Raw genomic sequence first — 24,318 nt, 5'->3', positions numbered from 1 at the left:
GATGATGGAGCACGCAGCCTGCTTCCATAAACACTTGTCAGGATGCAGGATATACATCCATGCAATAATCTGCTGCCCATTTTCTGTAACGAGCACAAATTCCTTCTGGGAAGCAGCACAGCAGGTCCCCAGGCCCATGCAGGCACTGCCTAAAAGCCACGTTCTAGAAAGGGGCAAACCAAGGACAAAGTGGCCTTGGGAGAAAAGTTCGAGCTGCTTTTCAGTGGTTTTGTCATGCAAGTGAAGGGTGATTTCGTGTTGCAGTGGCTGTGCTGGGTGATAAGGGGTCAGGGGCACACGGCCCTGCTCCTCACCCTGCTGTGTCCTTATCACACAACACCCTCTAGGTCCTCATCTCCTCCCTGATTAAAGCTCAGGGTTTGTTTGTGGGTTGTTGTTTTTTTTTTAATTAATCATGATAATTATTATTTTTTTAAGAGAAAAACAGTCTAAAACACCCAACAGAGGAGGCAGAAACAGCGATGTGTAGGAGGGGGTTACAGTACAGGATACCTGCTCTCCATCAGCTCACAGAACTCATTTAGTGCTGCCAGATCACATCATTCTGGGACATGGATATGAGCTGGGGAGACCAGGAAGGCAAAATTCTGGAAAGCTCCTGGCAATTTCTGGTGCCAGAGGAGAAATTTTTGGCACCAGTTGCTGTCGTGGAGCAGGGTCAGACCAGCAGCCAACCCACAAAGGGAATTCCTGGGAATGCCAGGGAGGGCAGGGGAGCTGTGGAGGATCCTGCTCTGTGATGGGATTGAACTCCTCCCAAACCCTGCCCTGTCCCCTCTCTGCTCCCTGCAGCAGGAACTGCACACAGAGCCCTGAGCCCTGGCACTTGCTGAGGGCTGGAGCTCAGGGTGTCCCTCAAGCCGGGGCTCAGCCCCACTGCCCCTAAATTCTCAGAAATTCCCATTTCTCCAGGGATGCAGGGAGCCCAGGGGGGCTGTTCGAATACCTGGTTATGCCTGTGATGTGTTTCCTTGCTGCTGGAAGGTTTCCAAAGGCATTTCAGGTGCTGATGAGACCTTCCAGCACATCCATTTAGAGTCTGCAGTTTCCCTTCCTTCCTGCATTATTTACCACACAATCCCAAGCTGCTTAAAAGACTGTTTCAAGCTATTTTCTGAATCATCCTTCCCTCCCTTCGCTGCTTCATGTAATAATCTCTCCCAAATCTATTTTGGGAGTGGCATTTTGCAGCAGAGCCTTGTTTTGTTTGCCTTTTTTTCCCCCAACTGTTCTGTTGCAGATGCAGAAAGTTGGTTTGTTACTGGGGAGTTGCAAGGACAGGGCTTGCAGATCCTGTGTCCTGAGGCTTTGCCTCGCTCCACTGTCCTCTCTGGAGCGGGGATGTGGAGGCTCAGAATGACAAGAGCAAGGCTATGCCCATTAATTTGCTCCTGCAGAGCTGTTCCTGGTGATCAGAGCTGCAGGCAAGGGCTTTTTGCAGAGCTGTGTGAGGCTGGCAGCTCACATTGATTTCTCAGAGCAAGGTCTCTGATAAAGGTTTGGATTCCTGAATTATTCTGGTATTGTGCAGGGCATCTCTGCATCCTGGTGAAAAGGAGGGTGGACATTGCCAGGAGCTGGGTTACAGAACAAAAATAACACAAGAGGGGGTATATCTTGAGCTGGACAAACTGGAAAAACTGGAAACTTTTTTTTCCAGAAACAACCAGAAATCTTGAAAAATACCTCAGACCTTATCCTGGAACCAAAGACACATTTTGCATCAGAGAGGCTACACTTAATTTGCTCCCTCAACTTGGTTTCTCAGCCACCCAACATTCATATTAGATTAATATTTGCAATTCAGCTGCCCTGCTCTCACCCTGAGAGCATCTGACTGGGAAGTGACTGCACTGCCACACCACAGGTTCAAAGCCAAAGTGCTGCCCTTGCTTCAGCAGCTTTTGGCCAAGTTCAGAGCAGTCCTCAGCCTTGAAGCATAATTGCCCAACTACAGCAGTGACTCTGGTCTCCAAAGGCCAAAAGGAGAGGGGTGGGAGGAGAGCTGAGAATTGCACATTTCAGATGCGGGATGCAGCTATTTCTTTTTGGAGGCCTATTTCTGGAAAACTGCACAGCTAAACAAGCAAATCTAAAATGAAAGCTCACACTAGAAAGCACACACACCCAGACACCATGGCAGGCAAGAGCTGGGGGACCTGTGTAATCACAGCTATAATGATTCTATAATTTCACATCCAAACATAATTAGTCGAGGTACGTTCTTTGACAGCTAGAGATTTGCAAAATTAGGGTCAAGCAGGTTCATCTTTTTAATTGTTCTCATTTCCCCCCTCTGTGTTGTTTCTTGTCGCTTTATAGACTCCTCCCTGGGCTATGGGGATTTTTGAAGGAATTTTGAATGAGTTAGAGATGGGACTTCTGAGTTTTGAGATTATTTTTCTTATCTTCTACATAGGCAGGAAGGGTCAGCTGGACTCACATCTTTACTGCATAGCTCAGAAGGTCACAGGACCCCTACTTACAAGACCTTTTAAGGATTTAGTGACTAATAAAACACTGCCAACAAGGATATTTATGGTTTTGATCTAATCTTTAAATATTTCATCGTATGGATTCATGTTACAGTGTAAGCTTTCTTAGTTAATTATGTTATGACACACAAACCTACAGCACTGCATTCTAACCTCCTTGTTTACCTTTGTTACTACTTTTATTTTTTTCTATACCTTAAACTCTAAAACTTTAAACTTTCTTCTTCTTAATTTTACTGCTTTAAACTATAAATCTACATTCTTGCTTCTAGCACCTAAGTTTGGAAGGTTTTTCTAAGGTTTCAGATCAAATCTTGTGTTTAACTCTAGGCTTTGGCTTACAGGCTCAAAGTTCTGAGAATTCCCTGTATTTCAGATTCTAGCACTGGGCCCAGTGCATCCCTGGGGTAAGACCCTTTTAAAAAGTCCCCCCCAAATCTGATCCTTTGCACCCTGGGAGCAGCATGGCAGCAAACAGCTCTGCCTGCCTGCCTGGCCCATCACACCCTGGCACAGGAGGACTTTGTGTGCAGCTTGCCAGCCCTAAGAACCCAATTCCCTGGGGAAGGAAAAATAAAAATCCAACTGTAAGCTGCTCTCTGCTTCATACCTTATTGCTGGCAGCAGCAGCAGCAGCAGAGAGAGGGAACCAGCCTAATTCCAGCAAGATTGGTGCCCACAGTTTAGGGTGGCAGCAGGGTGTGCCAGAGGCTGTGGGGATGTGCAGCCAGATATTGCTTCAAGTGACAGCTTTCCATCTACACTGCATTCTTACACACACTCAGTATTCCAAACCAGACACATGGAGCTCCTGAATGAATACAGAGGTTCCTGTTTGCTCATTTTAAACTCTGCATTAAGCAGCATTCCCCAATATCTGCAACTGCACCAATTATTGATACAATCAGCTCTCAGACTCCAAATTTCTGTCTCAGCCTGTGATGACCTGATGCAGTGATCACTAAGGAGACAGACCTAGAAATCTTCACCCCAAGAGCCAAATTCTCTGCATTTTAACAATGGGAAATGTAAATACTGCAGGAAGTACTGGAAAAAACAGCACCTTGTTACTCCAGAAAGGCAAAAATACTTTAAAATGCAAATTATCTTGACGTACTTCTGAACTGGAACATATCCTCACCTTCAAATCCACCCTCCCTCCCTCCTCCCCGAGCTTCAGCAGGGATTAATAGTCCTGTATGCCAAGAGAGTTCAAACACTATTTTTAATCACATCTTACAAGCACGCTGTCCCAAATGCTTTGCATGACAAAGCAACCGAGGGAGCGAAATGAGAGAGAACCGCGATTCGTGCCTCGGATCCAGAGCCCTCTCAGGAAAGGGGGATCTCAAAAGGCACAGAGGAAACGGGGCTGGAGCAGAGCCTGACAAGGTGGAGAGAGAGAAGGGAATGTTTGGTGGGATGGGTTAAGCTGCAGGAGCTCAGGCTGGGGCACAGGGAGGGCACTCAAGGACACTGCAGAGCTGGCGCTGAACTTTCTGTTCCCGCTGCCTGTTTTGGAGAGAGTCCTGGGGATGCCTCCCCTTGGGAATTTGCCGGCTGGAGGAGCTTCCAGAGCTGCCCACTGCAGGGTGACAGTGGCACATTGGCATGCTGTGACACCACAGCTTTATATGGGCCTGCCAGGTCCTGCTGGGGCAGAGCACTGGGGTTTGCAGGATTTACAGCTCCAGGGACCCTCAGCGGCCCTCTGGAGAACCCCCTCAGCACATCTGAAATGTTTCCAGGTCTGTTCTGTGTGTTTCTCAGTTCTGCTGCACTCTGCTAACTGTCCTTGGATCTGGATAAAGCTCAGCCAAAAAAGAAGCCTCATATGCTTCACCCAAATCTGTTCAGGGATCCCAGAGGTCCTTACAAAAGTGAGTAAATAGCAAATATGAACACAGTCCCTTTCAAGGCAGCAGGAACAGTGTCAGACCTGGGAAACTTCCCCTTCTCCAGCATTAAGGTGGTGTGGACAGGCTGGAGCAGAGGAGAGGTGGAAGCACAGGTTTGGGTGACCCTCTGGTGCTGCAGAGTTCCCCAGGCACTGAACCAGGGCTGGGACAGACTTAGAAATGTGCACTGAGGGTCCATGAGCACAGGTGAGTAATAGAAGCACAAATGGTTTGCCTCCCATCAAACCCAGTTAATCAGATTTACAACATTTTAACCCTGACACCAAGCCAGGGCAGGGGAGTCAGCACCCACATGTGTCTGTCACCTTTGCCATGGCAGCACAGGGAAAGCTCCTGGTGTGCATCCTCAGTGCTCCCATCCAGGAGCTCTGCCTTTCTCCTCATGCTCCCAAATTCCATGGGAACCTTTGAGGGATGGATCCAGCTCAGCACCTCCTGCAGCTCTCTCTGTGTGCTGGGGCCTGTCCTCCATGCAGGAGGGGATTTTGCTGTGTTCATTTTCCAGGAAGGAGCTAAAAGCAGTGAGCCTGCTCCTTGGGGAAGGGCAGGGGGTGTCTCTGCAGTCAGCCAGCAGTGACCCAAGCTGGGGAGGATGGAAAGGAGAACAATGACACTTCTGTGCTGCTTGTCACCTGACCAGAGACAAACTGGCATTAACCTCACCCCTGTGTGGGACAGACACAAATGCCAGGACACAGAAATGGTGAGGGATGTTTACAGTGGAAATGTCAGAGCATCTCAGCCCTGCTGGATGCACAAAGGGCTGCTGCTCCCACCCCAGCACAAATCCAACCCCGCACAGGGGTTCTGACCCTGCACCACGCATAGTCCATCAGCAAACCCTGCTCCTCAGCCTCTCTAAATTCTCCTAAATTGATAAATCTGCCTCTAAGTAAAGGCCACTGAGAAGGTTTCAGGCTGGGGGAGAAGGATTTTGAGAGCCCTGTGCTCAGAGAAGCAACCTGTGCTGGATCCTAACTAGAACATTTCCTGGGCACCCTCACAGTAATTATTATATAAGAAACACTTTCACATGGGATTAAGTTCCTGCATCCTTTGTACTCCACAGACAAAGTACAAGGCAGGCAAGGAAACAGAGGAGCTTTAGAACTGTCTCATGTTCACACACGACTGCCATTGCTGCTCAGCTCTCAACTTGCACAAAACCTGAAGGCAGAATTCCCCACACACCCAATTCTTCCATGAACTCCTCAATGCAAGGAATGCAGGATTGGGCACCACCACTCAGGGCCAGTGTCCTTCCCCTGCTCTCTGCCTGCTGGGGACCCAGGAAAGGCTCAGCCTGAAACCTGGAGCTGCACTGCAGCAGATCCTGTTGCTGATGAAAACAGGCTGCACACACTGCTTTGTTTTTGTAGGGTTGCTAGGGAGCACTGTTACTATTATTGATTTTTCTAAGGCCTCTGAACCACTTATCAAAACAAGTTATTCCACACGCACCACAAGGAACGAAGCCTGGTTCCCTACAGCTCTCTGCCCTCCATCCCTGAACTTTAATTCCCAGGGCAATGGCCTCTCCCTGTCCCAAAGCCAGGATCTCCCTCCCTCCCACATCTCCCTCATGCTTGGCAGAGCAAGAGGGAGCAGAAGCAAGAGCTGGGTCACCACTCCAAACTTGTTTATTGGCTGGCTGGGAGCTACAAACAGTGGCTGATTTCTAAATTTGGCTTATTTCACTCTCACTGGGGGATTAATGCTGGATTTGCTCTGCTATCCAGTCACCAGTTTGCATAAAATCTGTAAGAATTTGTTTTCTCTGCGATTTGATGAATTTAGCTGAAAATTGGCCAAAAGCTTTTTCTGGGAGGAAAAGGAGGCAGTGGATGGGCAGGAAGTCAAGCTGCACAGTGTGGAAATCAGGCTGGAAGCACAGACAGTAAGGAACTACCTCAATTTTGCAACCAAATACAGAGGGAAAAACCCAGAGCACCTCATTAAATCCCAAATACTCAGTATCACATTTGTACTGCCTGTGATAATGGTTCTTCTGACACAAACTATTTACTGAGCTCACCTTGGGTCTGGCAAGAGTGGCTGTCAGAACACTGATGTGATGGATATTCACACAGCAGGATGGTGCAATTTTCATGACATAGATACCATTAAAGTACCAGGGTCCAGAGTGCAAAAGCAAACGGGAAAGGCCTGAGAAACCCAAGTCTTGGAGCTGGCCACTTGCTAATGGCAGCTTTGCACCTTTTCTACCAGACAGCAGAGATAAGTAGCCTTCACTTTCAGAGTTCTTCTGTTAAAGGACCTTTTTTGGGAAAATTTCTCATGGTTGCTAACAAATATTGAGCTGCACCAGCCTTAGCAACACAGGGAGAGCGTAGGTGTGAGGCACCTGTGAGGACACAGCTCCTGTGTCTGTGTGTCCTGGCAAGGATTCCTGCACAGGATCTGCTCCTCTGGGCACCTCAGCAGTGTGAGTGGAAGGCAGCACTCCAGGAGAAGCAGGGCTGTGTAAACACCCATCACATCTCACACACTGCAGAGGTGGGCAGTGACCTCTGGACATCATTGTCCAGGCAAGGCCACCCACAGCCAGGTGTCCAAAACCATGTCCAGGCAGCTGCTCAGTATCTCCAAGGATGCTGAGTCTTCAAACTCTTTTGGCAGCTTGTTCCAGTGCTTTACAATTTTCAGACAGAGCCTTTTGTGGTTTACTGGGAGTTCATTCCTTCTGTTCCTGCCACTGGGCACCACAGCAGAAAGCCTGGCTCTGTCCTCATCACAGCCTCCCTTCAGTCATTGGCACAAAAAGCAGAATGAAACAGAATCATTCTGGTTGGAAAAGCCCTGCCAGCCCATGGAGTCCCACCTGTGCCTGATCCCCACCCTGTCCCCAACCCAGAGCACCGAGTGCCACCTCCAGGGATGGGCTCTCCAAACCTCCCTGGGCAGTTCCAGTGCCTGAGCACCCTTTCCATGGGGAAATTCCTGCTGATGTCCACCCTGAGCCTGCCCTGAGCACCCTTTCCATGGGGAAATTCCTGCTGATGTCCACCCTGAGCCTGCCCTGAGCCCCCTTTCCATGGGGAAATTCCTGCTGATGTCCACCCTGAGCCTGCCCTGAGCCCCCTTTCCATGGGGAAATTCCTGCTGATGTCCACCCTGAGCCTGCCCTGAGCCCCCTTTCCATGGGGAAATTCCTGCTGATGTCCACCCTGAGCCTGCCCTGGCCCAGCCTGAGGCCGTTCCCTCTCATCCTGGATGCCCACCTGGCTGTCCCCTCCTGTCAGGAGCTGTGCAGAGCCACAAGGGCCCCCCTGAGCCTCCTCTTCTCCAGGCTGAGCCCCTTCCCAGCTCTCTCAGTGATGAGATCTCCTCTGAGCCTCCTTTTTCCACACAGAACAATCTGAGCTCTCAGCTTCCCCTCACAGGAGAGATGCTCCAGTCCTTCAATCATCTTCGTGACCCCTCACTGCACTCCCTCCAGCAGCTCCACGTCTCCCTGGTCCTGGGGAGCCCACAGGACTGACCACAAGACTCCAGACATGCTTAGGAGCACAATCCAGAGCTTCTAACAACTGTCAAGGGGGACAACACCACCAGCAGAGATAGGAATTGGGTTTTGTGAGTACATTTTTCCTAAATCTGGAGACTCCCTTCTCCTTGCCTTCCTGCTCTGATGTGACTGTGGGATGAACAACCTCAGGTGAGCAGGAAATTGGTAACAAGGAAAAGGAACCAGGGCCTGGAAATGCCCTGACCCTACAGAGCAGGGCTGTGCACCATTCCAGGCTCTCCAGGCAAGCAAGGACACAGCAACAGCTCCCAGATCAGAATCTCAAAGAGGTCTTCAAACATTTCTGCTCATCCACAAGGAGAAGGGTTTCATCTCGTGTGAACAGCTCGCTCCCCAGAGTCCCACCACATTCAGCAGGGCTCTGTTTATACTGAGGAAGGTTTTTATTGACTCTTTTCTCTCAAATAATTGATAAGCTCCTCCTGCTGCCCCACTTTGATCAGTCTCTACCCCAGTTGTGCCCAAGGTCTGGTCTAGTTCCAGCCCATCTCATTATCTCGAGCACCAGGAGCAGGTGGTGTTTACAGGACTTGGATTTGTGCACAAAGAACACAAATCTGGAGGCCACACTGGGAAACAAAACTCATTCAGAACAAACACAGCTGGATTTCTTTATACAACCCTTTGCTGTATTCCTATCCCATTTATTTTTCCTTCTGCTTTCCTTTTCTTGTTGTCTTTTCCCCTCTGAAGGATGGGGTCAGCATCCATTGAGATCAGGGAGGAAAGTTCCACAGCTTTGGAGCCTTTCAAGCCTTCTGCCCTCTTCTCCCTGGGCAGAAAAATCACCTCAGAGAGTGTCTAAGTATGGAGAGATCATTAAACCAGAGAACAAAATAAAGGCCATGAGAGATTCTGGGCCCATCTTCCTGACTTTTTTCCCCAAGGCTAAAAAGCTGAGGATTGTGTTATGCCAGGATGGATTCAGGGAGTTGTGGAGAGTGAGAAGATCCCCCCTGAGCCCCCTTTTCTCCAGGCTGAGCCCCTTTTCCAGCTCCCCCAGCTGCTGCTCATAGCCCTGACTCCTAATTCAGAGTTCATTCCTGATTTCAGTGATTGAAGCTCCCCCTTTCACAGGCACTCACAGTTTGTGAATCCCTCCTGTCAAGGCTCCAGCTGTGGCAGACCTCAGAGAAGAAGGGACCAAGAGAGAAGGGATCAGATGCCAAGAGAGAAGGAACTATTTTTGTAGTGTTTCAGGTGTCTAACCTTCAGAAAAAATTTCCTTAATTGTAGAAAGCCACACAATGTATGTTTGAAATGAAGGGGTTTTAGCAATGATGCAGCAGAGATCCCTCCACACCCCATCCAGACCCAAACCCTGAAGTTAAACCCAGCTCTGCTGGACCTGCCAAGCTTTCCATTCAGCCATGCCCAGCTTGAAACTGTGCTGAGCACTGGGGGAAGCTGCAATGGAACAAAATGGACTACAAGGTTGTCGGACTTATTTTTCACTCCTTACATTAACTAATTAGCTTTCTTCCTCATTAAAGTCCCTTCAAGCATATCAATTACCCAGCTCTGATGGCAGGGACGCTCCAATAGCCCTCAGTGCAATCAGATGAGCTGGAATTCAGCAGAGCAGACCAACAGGGTGCAGGGTTGGGTTACCCATGTGTCAGCAAAAGGGCATTATTCTCCTGACCTCCCCCTTGCAACAGGAGCTGAATGGTGGCCTGGAGAGGGCAGAGGAAATGCCAGCAAAACAGCACAATAAGCATCTCCCAAGGCACTGCAAGGGGAAACCAGAGCTGGGACAAAAGGCCAGAGAAATGTCCAAGTGTTGGTCTAAAATTAGGACAGCCCAAAACTTGGCCCCTCTCTTCTTTTGTTTCTATCTGATGGGAGTGGCTTTGCAATTTGTGTCTTGGTTGGAGCAATTCCACCTCTCCCCTGTAGGAAAATGGTGAAGAAAAGGCTGTGCCCTGCTCTCAGGGCTCTCACCCACACCAGACATGTTTATCCCAGCAGCTCAGCACAGCAGGTCTCCCTAGGAAAATTCCAGATTTGTTTGTTTTCCCAAACCACTCTGTCACAGCATCATCTCATTGCTGCCCTCCTGTCAGAACCCAGGACATTCCTCTGGCTGCCCTGGGTGATTTGAGACCCTGGCAATGGCCTCAGAGGCCTTGGCACAGAGTCAGAAACACCTGTGCCTTTGATTTTAGCCCATGGAAACAATTCCCAACTTTGTGTGAAGAGCTACAAGCCACAAGAGTTTGAATAGAATGATAGTGAATTTGTCACAGGGTGAAAAAGTAGAATTTTGGGGTTTTAGAATGGGGGTTCAAGAGGCAAGATGGAGGAATCTGGGCATGTCCTGTCCTTCTTCTTCTCCTTCATCTTCTGCTGTGATGGTGGCACTTCTGGGTTGGTTTAGAGTAGAGACAGACTGTCTAACATAGGTGATGGGTATTGGGAAATTATTGTAAATAAAGCACATGTAGTTCTTAGTATAAAAGCCAACACCACCCCCAAGGGTGGTCAGAGTGCCACAACCCAACCTGCTGGACAGATCTCAGCAAGTCAGAGAAAGAATGGAATAAATAAGAGAAAATAAACAACCTTGAAAAGCAGAACCAACAAATCTCAACTTCCTCTTCAGTCATGGGGCTGGGAGAAAGAGACTTTCTACCACCTCAGGGGTCATCTCAGCCACAGAAACCCGAGACCTTCCTGCCTTACCTGGCACTGCCCTGCACCTGAGCTGGCTGCTCCCCATCTGCCAGAGGCTCTCCCACCCCCCAGTGCCAACGTGGGCTCCAACAAAACCCAGGAGCAGCAGTGACACCCAATCTGCTGCGCCCAAAGCCCACACTCAGAGGCTGCACTGCTCCTGCAGCTGAGCACTGAAAAGCACCCAGACAATAAGAATGCATTAAACTTTTATCTCCAGTGCTCCAGCTACAATAAGCAATCAAAGAAATTGCCACTCTCCCAGGGCTCCCGATTGCCTAAAGGAAACCAACTTTTGTCTGGGTGTGGGGATGTGTGTGTGAGAGAGGAAAGATGGATAAAAGGAGCTCAAATACCAGCTGCAGTGTTTGGCTACTTTGCATTAGGCAAATGATGAGCACGAAACACAGCACAAAGCTCGGGCAAAGGCAGCTTTATGCACTCACACACAGGGAAGAAGAAATAAGACATTTTTCACTCCATTTTTCACTCCATTTTTCAAGATTTCATGGTCAATGCCAGTTTTTGGGTTTTTTCCCCCTCAAATGTGAGCTTTATAGGAGACAATTACCAGCCTAAAATTCCTCCCAGAGCCACACTGTGAAAAAATCCCTTTGCACAAGGATGTTTTTCCCATTATCCAAATTTTGGGGGCCTGGATGCAGGTGCAGCTCACCTTTCCATGAGTGGCAGCAATAGCAGGGTTATCAAATCACGTTAGAATTTCTTAAACTACAACAAACTGGTTGAAAAGCTCTCATAAGACTTACACGTGTTCGTTTTCATTTTACTCTCTGGCCATTTAATGATGTGGAAATTTTATTTCTCATGAAATATCCACAAACTGGCCACTTTCCTCATGAAATATGCATGAATTATAGAATTCCTTATGCTCCTGAGAAAATAAACCACTTTAATCTGAGAAAATTCTCCATTTTATAATGTCAGAATGCTTTCTTTTCCTTTTTTTGACTCAGAACCAGGGTGCTTTCAAAAAAGGTGGTGCTTGTCATGAACCAGCCTTTTCATGTGAAGGGAAAAATGGTTAAAAAATAAAAATAGATTTAAAAAGAAGACTACCAAAAAAAAAAAAAAAACCAAAAAAAAAAAAACAAATCAAAACCACCATGAGCTGATATAGATAATTTCAAAGCAATTCTTTGCTTTTCAAACACTGTCTTCTTGTTTATTTTCCCACAATCCTTTAATGGGCAAAAATCCCTGGTAAGAAATCAGAGTATTGAAAAAAATTTTGTCTTCAATCCACTTTGTTTCTGGGTTTCCTATTTCTCTGCGGATGTTTTCCCTATCCTGCAGATAAAAACCATGCGAGTAGGAACAAGGTGTTTGCTCCAGGAACTAAAACACAGATTTTCTCCATTTAATTTTAATACAGCTTTAGGAAAAAACTGAAATTCCCCCATGTGCACGATTGTCTCACTTACAACAGCACCTCTCAGCAAAGGATCTGCACGAGCTTTACCGAGGAGAAGTGTTATGATTTACAGTCTGTTGAAAATACACTTTACAGCATGTTAAAAATAACCTTTTTGAGAAGTCCTTGATGCTCAAAGCATGGCTGGATGGAGCTCCGAGCACCCTGGGACAGTGGGAGGTGTCCCTGCCATGGCATGGGGGACTGGATGAGCTTTAAGGTCCCTTCCAACCCAAACCATTCCGTGTGGAATAACTTTGATGCCTCCAGAGCCTTAAACATTTCCAGCTCTGCCGGTATCTGCCCCAGTTTGGGATTTCTGCAGCAGCTTGGGCTGTTTCACACACCTTTCCTTCACATTCTTTCATGGTTTTCCATGAAAAGACATCAAGCTAACATCCTCTCAGCCCAGCCCCAAAATATCAAGGGGGTGTTTTAAAATCAGAGGCAGAGAAACATTTCCCTGTGTGAAAAAGGAGAGGGTCTCCTTCTCAGAGTGGGAAGGGATGAGGAGGGAAGGACAAACAAGGCTCAGGAAAGAGATTTCTGGAAGAAATGTGCTTTTTTTCCCTGAGAATAAGCAGCATCTTCCTGAGAGCCATCATTTTGATTCACTGTTTCACGTGTAAATAATTTACCAGGCTAAAAGGTCAAGAGTTGCAGGTCCTTAGAGAAGGGGAGAAAAGTGCAAGCTGTAAATAAGGGACAAGTAACTTATGTGGAGCATAAAACATGTTGTAGGCACCACGTAGATCCACCAATGCACAAACAGGGAAACCCCAGCTCCACATCCACCACGCAGAGGCAGAAATAACCTCTACCCCATGCTGCATCCCCTTGAACTTCACTTGAGAGCAGGAAGTACACTGAATACAATCTTTTGGGATAGAAATTACACTTTTAAATTAGCTCCATGACGCCCAGATGCACTGCTGATGGATGCACGAAACAGAGGGGCGAAAGAAATTAATTTCCAGCCTCCTTGTTTTCATCTTTTCATCCTCTGATGTCAGGGTAATTGCTGCTGGATGTGACAGAGCAGTCCTTGCCTCTGTGCAGAAGGTGAGGGAACAGCTGCTTTGCTTCCTGACACCATGGATTTCCCATCAGCTGTCAGGCAGCATCAGATCCCTGAATGCTCCCAGCGCCTCACGCTGTCCTCACCCTCACAAACTCCAAATGTGGGGCTGCACTCCCCAGTTTGAGGCAGAAAAGATCAAATCTGCTCAGATTCAAAGCCAGGGGAGGAATGCTGCAGGGACAAGCAGTGCAAACGAGCAGAGGGCCACAGAGGAGCACGGGGTGTTATCCTGACACGGATATTCAGGTGGGAAGATCAGGAATAAGCAGCACTTTGTGCCCCACACACTGCTCCTCACAGTGCTTTGAGCAGCAGTGCTGCCCTCAATAGTGAGATCTGTGCTATGGAAAATTTCTCAGGCTCAGGCAAGAAAAGTAAATAGTGGGCTTGGAGAAACAGCATTTCATCCAGCACTTTGCACAGATAGCTCAGGTTTTTTTGGGTTTGCTCCCATCTCTGACACTGCATTCCAGAGCAATCACAAGTTGTTCATTTCCCCAGCAAAAAGCCTGTATTTCCCTGCCCAGAGGGGCAGTTACTGACTCCATCAGCTCAACTGGCATTTTTCATAAACATTTCTAAAACATGTGAAAACTTCAAATGCCAGCAACTCTTCCAAGGGATTATATTACACAGATACACTCCAAGGCTTCATTTGATGATCTAGTTTGGAAAGTTACCCCTTCTGCATATATGGCAATAATGTTTATATTATTTTTACCACATGATTTCAGCCTTTCATAATAATGGAAACAATGATATAAGAATGAACAACTGACATTTCTGTTTGAGGACACAGCATGCATCTCCTCTGAAAGGCTCTGCAGCAGCTTTACAAATACATTTGCCTCTGGTATTTGCAGATACTTTGAGCTCCAAATTGTTTCAGCTACAAGACAGAAACCACCAAAAAAAGCAGAGAATAAAACACCATCCTGTGGAGGTGGGCATGTTGAACACAAATTCTGTTTACTTACATCTCTGCTATAACACCAGCCACTCCAATATAATGCATATGCATGCACACACTCACATATATATATATTTACATATAAAACAAATCAAAGTATAAATTTCAATGCAGTGTTTCAGAAATAGAGTGATTCAGAAAGCGTGTGGCGTATACAGCATATGCTCCATGGGCAATATGTTGCCCAGCACAAATGGCAAACATGCAGGGAATAAACATTTTCTTCCAGGGCTCTGGAGCCTCCAAAAGGTTGGCAGGCTGGGTGCATGCTGCACATTCTTTGGGAGAGAATTATGGGCTGGGGAACATTCCTGCAGCTTCCCAACTCTTTCAATAATTTGCCACCTGCACAGCCAAGCTGTTCTTTGTGTAAATCTCCAGGATCTCAAAACTCTGGAGCTGACCCTGATGCACACAGAGGCTCAGGGAACATGGCTTTAACTCCTCCAAATGCTGGGGCAAAGATTAAACACAACTTTGGGGCTGCTGGCACCAAAAGGACCAAACCCAATACACATTTCCTCTGTTTCAGCAGCTCACGCTCTCTCCTCACCAGCACAGGGCACAGGACCAGGGCTGTGATCCTGAGCCCAGCTCCAAACAGGCTCCCCAGGAGATGGGCAGAGCCCTGAGGCTGCCAGAGCTCCAGGAGAGGTTGGATATTGCTCTCAGGGTGGGATTGTTGGGGTGTCTGTGCAGGGCCAGGAGTTCCACTGGCTCATCCCTATGGGACCCTTCCAGCTCTGGATATTCCATGTGAATATTCCACCTGAGCTTCTGCCCTGTGCCAATGCCTGACCATCCTTTCCAGGAAGAAATCTTCATTGTGATGATGATGAATCCAACCTTGACTGGATCCCAACAAGAAACAGCACAGGGTTCATGAGATTTTCTGGAATTTTGGCTTTTCCTGCCTCTCAGCAGCTGCCCTGCTCCTGAGCATCTGAGATGGGCAGGATTGTGCCAAGCCTGGTGCCAGGCCAAACACAGAGGTGGAAATCTGGTCCCCACTGCTGAGGAAGGAACAAACTCCATCTCCACAGAGGATTCACACAGAACACACCCTGCAGCAGGAATTGATTCACACAAACCCAATGAAAATGAGAAGCTGAGGGCTCAAAGGAGAGTGAGCACAGGGAGGACTCCACTGCTGCGTGTTCCACATGGGAATTCTCACCCTGCCAGCTCCACACCCCTTCCAGGACCTTCTGGCTCATGCAGCATCACAATGTGAGTTTTCAGTGAGAGCTTTAAGGAGCAGAAATGAGCACCCATGAAAGCAGATTTCATTCACATCACTTTTTGGGAACAACTTGGTTTTGTCAGCCAGTTGCAAGAACCATGAACTCTTTGCAGGCAGCTGTAGCAGAGATGGCTTTTCCCCTATGATATCAGAATTTCCATGGAAAGAGGTGCTGCTTTACAGCTCTTGTGATTGTGGTGACAGGAGGAGGGTGAAGAAGGGGGACTGAGAATAGAGGAAATGTGCAATGCAGTGATGACAAACACTGACAAAGAAAGGACTGGCCTCTGGTTCTGATCATCTGTGACAGAAAGTGTGACTGGAATTCAGGTTTTTCACAAACTGAAATTACAATTAAATACCCACATCTCCCTGATCAGCCACAGGAATGGGGTTCAAGGGGACTGTAACACAGGAAAATAAGAATTAAAAGCATTGATTGCCATCTTGATCCAAGCAACTTTCTACACCAATTATTTTTCTATTTATTTCACCTGAAATAATCTTTCTCCCTAAGCTTTACAAGTTTGCTTCCCCTCAGCCTAAGCATTTATCCTACCACGAGAACTGAATCTCCAACACAACAGCAAACAGGCAAAAATTCTCCCTTCCTGAGTCTTCCACTGACCTGAACTGTGGAAACTGCCTGAAGCTCTCCTCGAGGCCACAGATATAGGGAGAGTTCACAGATCTCATAAATTCTGTACTGGGGATGTGATTCAAGGAGAGGTTCACAGTTCTGCTCCCTGGGAGCCAGGCTGCTTTATCTGAGGCACCACAGTTTAATGCTCTCACTGTGTGCTGTGATGTCGGGCAAAAACACACAGATAAAACAGATTAAACGCTCTGTTTTTCTCTTTTCCCCCCTGCTCCAGATCTCAAAACTATTAAACACAGCTTGACCTCTGCCACAGCTTGTAAGAGAACCCGTGAACCCTCATTATCTCATAACTACCTGCTTTGCCCCCTCTGCTCTGCCTTGGAGCATCAATTGTGCCACCGTGGGAGAGAGGTCACTGCATCCACCCACAGGAAAAGGCACAGACCTCGCACGGGGACTTGGAGCAGCGCAGCAGCACCACCACCGGGGGCAAGGCAGCTCCGGAGTGGCCAGGAGCATCCCAGGGCAGCTCCAGACCAGCCGGGAGCATCCCGGGGATGTTCCAGACCAGCCGGGAGCATCCCAGGGCAGCTCCGGAGTGGCCAGGAGCATCCCAGGGCAGCTCCAGACCAGTCAGGAGATCCGGGGGATGTTCCAGACCAGCCGGGAGCATCCCAGGGCAGCTCCGGAGTGGCCAGGAGCATCCCAGGGCAGCTCCAGACCAGTCAGGAGATCCCGGGGATGTTCCAGACCAGCCCGGAGCACCCCGGGTACCGGAGGCTGCACTGAGGATTTTCCCCTCCTGCATCACAGTTCGTTCCTGTCATTTGTTAATTGGGAGGGGATCTTTGCTCGGGGCAGCCCCCAGTAAACCCTGGGCTGGATTCTGTGCTGCTGAAGGGTTTTGCCTTTAAGGTCGCTGCCTCTCAGCCCTTCCGCGGGAAGGAGCCAGCCCAGGACAGCAGGAAAATCCCGCTAAATCAATCAATCAATCAATCAATCAATCAATCAATCAATCAATAAATCCGACTCCTCTGTCGCTCCCTGGCTGCTGCGAGGGTCCCAAGAGAAGAGCCACCCCTTCTGCCTTCGAGGCTAAAATCCATTAATGACGTCCCTGCCAGGGGTGACACGGAGAAGCGGTCGGGATGGGGATGGGGACCGGGTGCCACCTGCCGGGATGGCCGCGCTGCTTCCCCCGCTCCGAGCGGCACCGCGGCCACGGCTCTGCTCCCGTCCCTGTCCCCGAGCAGCGACCGCTCCTGGAACCCCTGAAGGGCTGGGGCTGTGCCAGGCAGGGTTGGGGTGGATTTTGGGAAAGGTTCTTCCCCCAGAGGGTGCTGGCACTGCCCAGGCTCCCCAGGGATGGGCACAGCCCCGAGGCTGCCAGAGCTCCAGGAGGGTTTGGACAGCATTGCCAGGGATGCCCGGGGTGGGATTTTGGGAGGTCTGTGCAGGGACAGGAGCTGGGATGATCCCTGTGGGTCACTTCCACTCAGGATATTCAGCGATTCCCCTGCCTTGGGAGAAAACAAGGCCATGTACCCTAAAAACTACCCAGAGAGGAGGTGCGGGGTCCTGGCAGATCTGTTTTATAAAACATATTCTGGCTTTATAAAACACATAAAACATATTCTGCTTTATAAAACACGCTCCTATTCTGGCTCTAAGCAGTCTCTGGAGTGTCCTTGTGCTGGTGTCACACGTGTGACACCAGCACAAGGATCAAAAACCATCGAGTCACACCCACACGTCCCCTTGTGTCCCCAGGGCACTGCCACCGCCCCAGCAGAGCGATGCCAGCGGGGACAGTGTCACACAGGAACCATTCCAGGGACACTCCTGAGTGCCGGGATGAGCCCTGGGGGTTTCACAGCCAGTCCAGAGAGCCAGCACTGAGCAGTGACAGGGACAGATCCTGCTGCAGCAGGAGCTCTGTGTGTCCCCAAAGCACGGCTGTCACAGGAGGTACCAGGGTCTGTACACGCTGCCACTGCCCCTCTTCTCTCCTCAAAGCTTCCCTGGCAGGGTGGGCAGGCCCTGGCACAGCTGTGCTTGCTCTTGGATCGCTGGCAGTGCCCAAGACCAGGCTGGATGGGCTTGGAGCCACCTGGGACAGTGGAAGGTGTCCCTGTCATGGCAGGGGTGGCATGATCCCCAGGGGTGGATGATCCCCTGAGGTCACTCAGCTGTTCTGGGGTTCTGTGGTTACATTCCTGCACAGCTTGTCCTCCTGAATTAGGATGGGAATATCCCATTGGGATGGGAATATCCTCATTATTGCATACCCCATCACCGGGCAGGGAGCGAGCCCAGCATGTGAGGTTCGTGCCCGGCAGCTCCCGGGAGCAACCCGTGTCAGCACACACAGCCCCTGCTGAGGGCAGCCGGGTCTCAGGATCCCGATAGAAATACAGCACGATCCCACACAAATTGAAGTATATTATTCGCAATTTACATCATCTCCGCGCTCACTACGGCACAGGAGAGCACACGCAAGTTACAATCTCGCTATTATCATGGCAGGGGGATCCCTGAGCATCCAGCTGCAGACCTGGGACACCCGGGCCCTCTGCCCGGCTGAGCCCGTTCCGGAGGGACACGGGGAGCCCTGTGACCGCCCCGGCCGGGTGATCCCAGCACCGCCATCCCCTCACAGCTGCCGGCGCATGTGGGGAGGGGGCCTCACCTTCCGGTGAACTACAACTCCCAATATACACCGCGACAGCAACGCGACCGCCTTTCCGCCACTTCCCTGAGCCGCGCCGCGCTTCACGCTGGGATTTGTAGTTCTAAGAGATTACCCAGCGTATAGCATCACTGTTGAGGAGAACTCGCCTGCCCATGATGCAGCGCGGCGCGGTGACACCATCGGCGCGCGCCGGCGCGGAGGCCGCGGGCCATGTCGGAGAGCGGCGGCGGGGCCGCGGCGGGCGCGGGCGGCGGCCCGGGGGCCGCGGGGCCCGGCCCCACCGACCCCGGCTCGCTGCCACCCGGGGACCCGCAGCTCATCGCCATAATCGTGGAGCAGCTCAAGAGCCGCGGCCTCTTCGACGGCTTCCGCCGCGACTGCCTGGCCGACGTGGACACCAAGGTACCGGGGCCGGGCAGCGAGCCCAGGCCCTGCCCGCTCCCGCCGCGCTGGGGCCGCTCCCGGGGGGATCCCCGCGGCCACCTCCACACCCCGGGCACAGAACGGGCACAGAACAGCCTCAGCCTTTCGTCTCAGCCCAGGCTTTCCTGGGAAAACGCCTTCCCATAGGAACAGTGCTAGTCCCAGCCTGTATTTCAAAAATTCCTATGTTCTCAAACGTCTCTATAGTCCCAAACCGAACCTTTAACCTTTGTTTTTTGAGTAGATCACCCCAGACTGTTTGACATTAATTTTTTCTCAGCCGCAACGAACTCCTCATCATTTGTTGCCAGTATTGAATTGGGCTCTCAGTGTCAAGTTGGATTGTTCTCAGTGACTGTCAAAATTCAACGCTTTTTGTTGAATTTTGCTTTTCCAAAACTTTTTATGTTTCCAGCAGGAGCCCTGTCCTGGGATCCTCACCCAGAGCAGACACATCAAACTCTGAAATATCCCTGTTTCCCTCTTGTCCTTCCCTTGCATCCAGGATGTGCATGGTCCTGAGCATTTATATGGATTTATTAATTAAGTTTCTGTTCAATGGAATTACATTTCATCTGATAAAACTAAAATAATTATAATTATCTTTATAATTATAATTTTATATTTTTATTCTCTGCTACTGCCACAGAAGCAAATAATTCAAGTGTTTGTTTAGTGGCAGCATTGCTCAGCCACTTTCCTAGGAATTCTGGGGTGGAGGCTTTCCAGACAACAAAAACTCTGCTTAAACAACCTCTGTCTGCACAGTTTGCATTTCACTACAATTTCAGCCCAAATCTACCCAGCTGCTTGAATTATTACAACACTGAGAGTTCTGTGCAATTTCCAGTTGTGTTCTGAGGGAAAACAGGATTATCTTTGTTCAGGGAGTGAAAGGAGGGACACACAGACAGCAGGGCAGTCTGTGTGTGACAATAGCTGCACTGTGCAGGGCTCTGGCAGGGGGTTGTTGGGAGCTATTTGAGCTGTTGAACTGGGTTTATTTTTATTTCTTTTAGCCAGCCTATCAGAACCTGAGGCAGAAAGTTGACAACTTTGTCTCGACCCACCTGGACAAGCAGGAATGGAACCCAGCCATGAACAAGAACCAGCTACGGAACGGGCTGAGGCAGAGTGTGATCCAGTGAGTGAGCAGCAGCCTGCACAACAAGTGGGATTTATAAACCATAAACCACCTCAGGCAAGGCAGAACTGGCAGAATTCAGGTTTTCACAGCACTTCATTATCCTCCCTGAGTTTCATTGTGAGAGTTGGTGCAGGCTGAGCTCTTCCCAAAATGCACATTATTGCTCTGCCTGAAATGGGTGGGTTTGACTGGGAAAATATTTATATTTCCTGTCCAAATTATTGCTGCTGTGCTGAACTGGGTGACCTTGATCTTAACTTTCAGGAAAGAGAAGAGCCCTTAAAGATTCTTTAAAGAAAGAGTCCTGAGGATGCCAAAGGTTTGTGTGCAGACTCCAGCCCCTGTCACAGCAATCTCTGCACCAGTTCCTGTCCAGCTGTTTCAGACTCTCCACTGGGGACCACCAGGATGGGCAGAGGGCTGGAGCAGCTCTGCTGGGAGGAAAGGCTGGGAGAGCTGGCATTGGACAGATGGAGAGGAGAAGCTTTGGGGTGACCTCAGTGTGGCCTCACAGGCCAACAAGATAGGGAGAGAATTTTAAAAGGGCCTCTAGAGGGACAGGACAAGAGGGAATGGCTTCAACTGAGAGAGCAGGGTTGCAGTAGATATTGGGAATAAATCCTCCCTGTGAGGGTGGGCAGGCCCTGGCACAGGATGCCCAGAGCAGCTGGGGCTGCCCCTGGATCCCTTACAGTGCCCCAGGCCAGGCTGGACAGGGCTGGGAGCAGCCTGGGACAGGGGAAGATGTCCCTGCCATGTCATGGGGTGAAATGGGATGAGATTTAAGGTCCCTTCCAGCCCAAACCATTCTGTGACTGACAGTTCACATTGCTTCCCAGAACTGCTGAGATTTAATCAGGGAGAGGAGGATGAGGTACTGCACACAAAATGTTGTGAAGAACAGCCCCAGTCCTGGGCAGTCTGAACAGTCCCTGTCGCTCCTGGAGGGGCAGGGCTGAGCCCTGGGGGTGTCCAGCTGTCTGTCCTGCCCACCCAGGCTCTGTTACCTGCAGGTGGCACAGGGTGCCCTGTCTCTGCCTCCTTCACAGCCTCATCATGCTGAGGCTCCTCTCCCAGTGCCATGAACATCTCCATTTCCTGTCTCTGCTCCCTGCAGACATGACTTAACCCTCCCAGACAGCCAGTGCCCCACCATCCAGGGCCCTGGCACTTCAGCTCCTGCTGCTCAGCCCAGAGCCTCTGCTGTGTGCTCACTGCCTTGTTTTTAGAATTCATACCCTTTTATAATTCATTTCCATCTGTCTGGACTGTGACAAGGAGCAAGTGACAGTCCTGTTCTGAGGGGGCAGGGCTCTTCTCCCTCCACTCAGCCAAAAAAAAGCCTTTGCTCTCACCTGCCCTCCTCCTCAGAATGGCTTATTTCTCTTCTTGGGCCAAAATGTGTTTGTTTGCTTTCATGTTGACCTGGTTTCCACGGGAGCTCTGTTAAAAGTGGCTCTTGGCCAAGGTGTCATTTAAGTACCTGGGAGAGCAGATGTGAGTTGTTAATTCTGTAGGAAGCAGGGAGAGAAATAGGTGAGTGAAACAAGTCCCTGTTAAGGATCTCCTGAGTAGGCTGCAGTTCTCACCATGTTAATGCTAATTGTAGTTGACAGGAGGGCTCTGGAGAGTTTCTGGAGGAGATTGGGGAGTTTTTCAGAGGAGCTGAATGACTTCTTTGTCTTTGTTCAAGGTCAGGAATGCTGGAAGCTGGAGTGGACAGAATTATTTCTCAGGTGGTGGATCCAAAACTAAACCACATCTTCAGGCCTCAGATAGAGAGGGCGATTCATGAATTTTTGGCTGCACAAAAGAAAGAGGAAAATGTGCCAGCTCCTCCTCCAGAGCCTGAGAATAAGGATCCTCCTGCTCCATCTCAGGATGCCTCCTAAAGGTCTGGTATCTCTGCACTTAGTGCTGACATTCCTTGTGCCTCATCTCTGTGTTTGTACAGTGCAAGATAGAGCAGGGCTTGGCAGGGGGGGCACTTTGATCAGCAGCCTGTTGTCATTGTCACACAGCCTCTGCCACTCCAGTGCCTCTAAAAATAGCTGGGGCTAAGACATAAGGGTGATGTAAATCAGCTATCAAGGAACACTGTGCACTCTGCCAGAGCTGGGTTTGGATCAGCCCAAAATGCCTTTTATTCCAAAAAAGAAAAAAAGCATATCCAGCAGCATGGAAGTGGCTGGATTGACTTCAGAACTGTATCAAATGGAAAAAAAAATACATATCATGTACTGAAACACAGTGGGACTAGAGTGGTGACAAGTTATTGTGGCTTAGCATTGAAAGTTTTGGGTATCTCTGCTTCAGAATAAACACTGGAGTGTTGAATTGTCACTGACCAAAATAGTCCTGCTGGAGTAAGGGGAACATCTCTGGGAGTGAAAAACTGTTCACTCAAAAACTGATTTAAACAGAAGAACCTGACTCTTCCAGCTGCAAGGACTGAGAGTGCCTTTGTGGCAAACAAGTTCGTTCTGGCTTTTGTGATTAAAATAACTCCAGGGGCCTCAGGGGGCCATGACTGCTCCTCTGCCTTAGCAAAGACGGGCACACCTTGTGCTAAGGTTGCAAAGGTTGATTTGGATATTGAGGAACCACTGCCTTGGTGGGAAATTTCAGTCTGCAGCTTTGCTGGGGGACTTAAAGCCATGCTGCATGAAAGGAAGTTAATTGTCAGTTGTTCCATCTGCCAGGGCTTTCTGAGAGCAAAAATGCTCCATACAATCTACAGCTGATTTATTTAGGAGGAATATGAACCTAGAGTGGCTGTTCTAATGCTTGGAATTATCAGAGCAACCAGCACAGGGGTTTAAGTGGCTGTACTTTCACCCTGAGTTATTTGCTTGTGACTTGCAGCTTTAATGCCTTGAATTTTTGCATTTGCCTGGTTCAAGTAGTTTAAAAGTCCATTATAACCCACAGTTAATAATATATCCTAATCTCTCCTAATGCACTGACTTGTGAAGGTGCTTTTACATCCTCTAAAATCTCTTTTTTTTTTTTTTCTCCTTGCAGGGAGATCCTGCTGCAGTTGCAACATGCCCTGTTAGACTGGCAATGGATTCCTTGTTCCCTTTGGTGCAGGGTTGCTGTCTGCCAAAGATGATTAACCTTTATTAGGCCTGTGGGAAATAGGCACTGAAATGGGGAAATTCAGGTGCACCTGGAGTTCTGCCTGTGGAGGGACAGCCCAAGTGTGGAGAGATTTTTTGCTGTGAACTGCAGCATGTATTCATTAGTCATGCCTTTGGGCAAGGGGGTGGGAAGGGAAAAGGGGAATTGTCTACAGTCTGGAGGGAGGGGGGAAGAGGTGCTACAAGGAGCACAAAGAAAGGAAGGAGGGTTTGGAGGTGGGGTGTTTTTTGGGGACCAAGTAGAGCTGTCAGATTTGCTTTGCTAGAAGCCTTGTGTGCCTCTGCTGGGTTACAGGGAGCAGCAGGTGCCAGGACAGGTGGAACTCACTGCACTGCCTGCTTTGGGAAAGGAATGTCCTGTTCAAAACTGGAGCTGAAGCTTCAGGATCCATTATCCAGATCAATTGGACACAGGAACACGTTTACAGTTGGCTGTGCCTGTAGCTGATGGCACTCCTGTTTCCCAGGGAACTCTGGGGAGCAAAAGGCACTCCAGAGTAGGGGATCAGGTGGAAATTTGTCTTTTTCTGCTTGGAAGACTTTTCTTTCTCAGGTGCCTGGTGGAAACTGTCCTATCCTTTCAGCTTGAATGCATGCAGTGTCCTCTGGATGACAGTCAAATGGAGAATGTGATAACCTGTTCTGCCAGAAAATGTCCACACCTTTTTGCAATAAAACACCTCAAAAAGCATCTCTGAGGCTTGGCTTCTGCAGCAGTTTTTTAAAGGAGAAACTATTTAAAGAAATCCAGGAGTCCTGATGGCTGGAACCCTAAGGAAAGTGTGACCTTACACATTTTATGGGTTAATCCAGGTTTAATAATCTGGGCTTGTTAAATAAAATTATTTTAGTATCCTTTCCACAAAAGATGTCTCAAAAAAATGTAAAATATTGTGAGGATTGTGTGAGTAAAGGGTTCTCT

The 24,318-nt window shown here is 49.2% G+C and overlaps 1 protein-coding gene across 1 annotated transcript; it reads left to right on the top strand.

Annotated features, from left to right (window-relative positions):
- Positions 1-18,893: 18,893 nt before the first annotated feature.
- BOD1 (biorientation of chromosomes in cell division 1) lies at positions 18,894-24,087 on the top strand. Its single transcript, XM_066560037.1, has 4 exons — positions 18,894-19,085; positions 20,126-20,250; positions 21,947-22,147; positions 23,278-24,087. The coding sequence occupies exons 1-3, from the start codon at positions 18,894-18,896 to the stop codon at positions 22,143-22,145; spliced, it is 516 nt and encodes a 171-aa protein (XP_066416134.1). The 3' UTR covers positions 22,146-22,147; positions 23,278-24,087.
- Positions 24,088-24,318: the final 231 nt, after the last annotated feature.

This window comes from Molothrus aeneus, chromosome 15 (assembly GCF_037042795.1).
Source record: "Molothrus aeneus isolate 106 chromosome 15, BPBGC_Maene_1.0, whole genome shotgun sequence".
NCBI lineage: Eukaryota > Metazoa > Chordata > Aves > Passeriformes > Icteridae > Molothrus > Molothrus aeneus.
Note: the sequence above shows the minus strand (reverse complement) of the source record. Positions and strands in the feature narration are given on the sequence as shown.

Coding starts and splice junctions, on each gene's coding strand:
- BOD1 (XM_066560037.1), top strand. CDS start 18,894: ATGTCGGAGAGCGGCGGCGGGGCCGCGGCGGGCGCGGGCGGCGGCCCG. Junction 19,086..20,125: donor TGGCCGACGTGGACACCAAG/GTACCGGGGCCG, acceptor TATTTCTTTTAG/CCAGCCTATCAGAACCTGAG. Junction 20,251..21,946: donor CTGAGGCAGAGTGTGATCCA/GTGAGTGAGCAG, acceptor TCTTTGTTCAAG/GTCAGGAATGCTGGAAGCTG.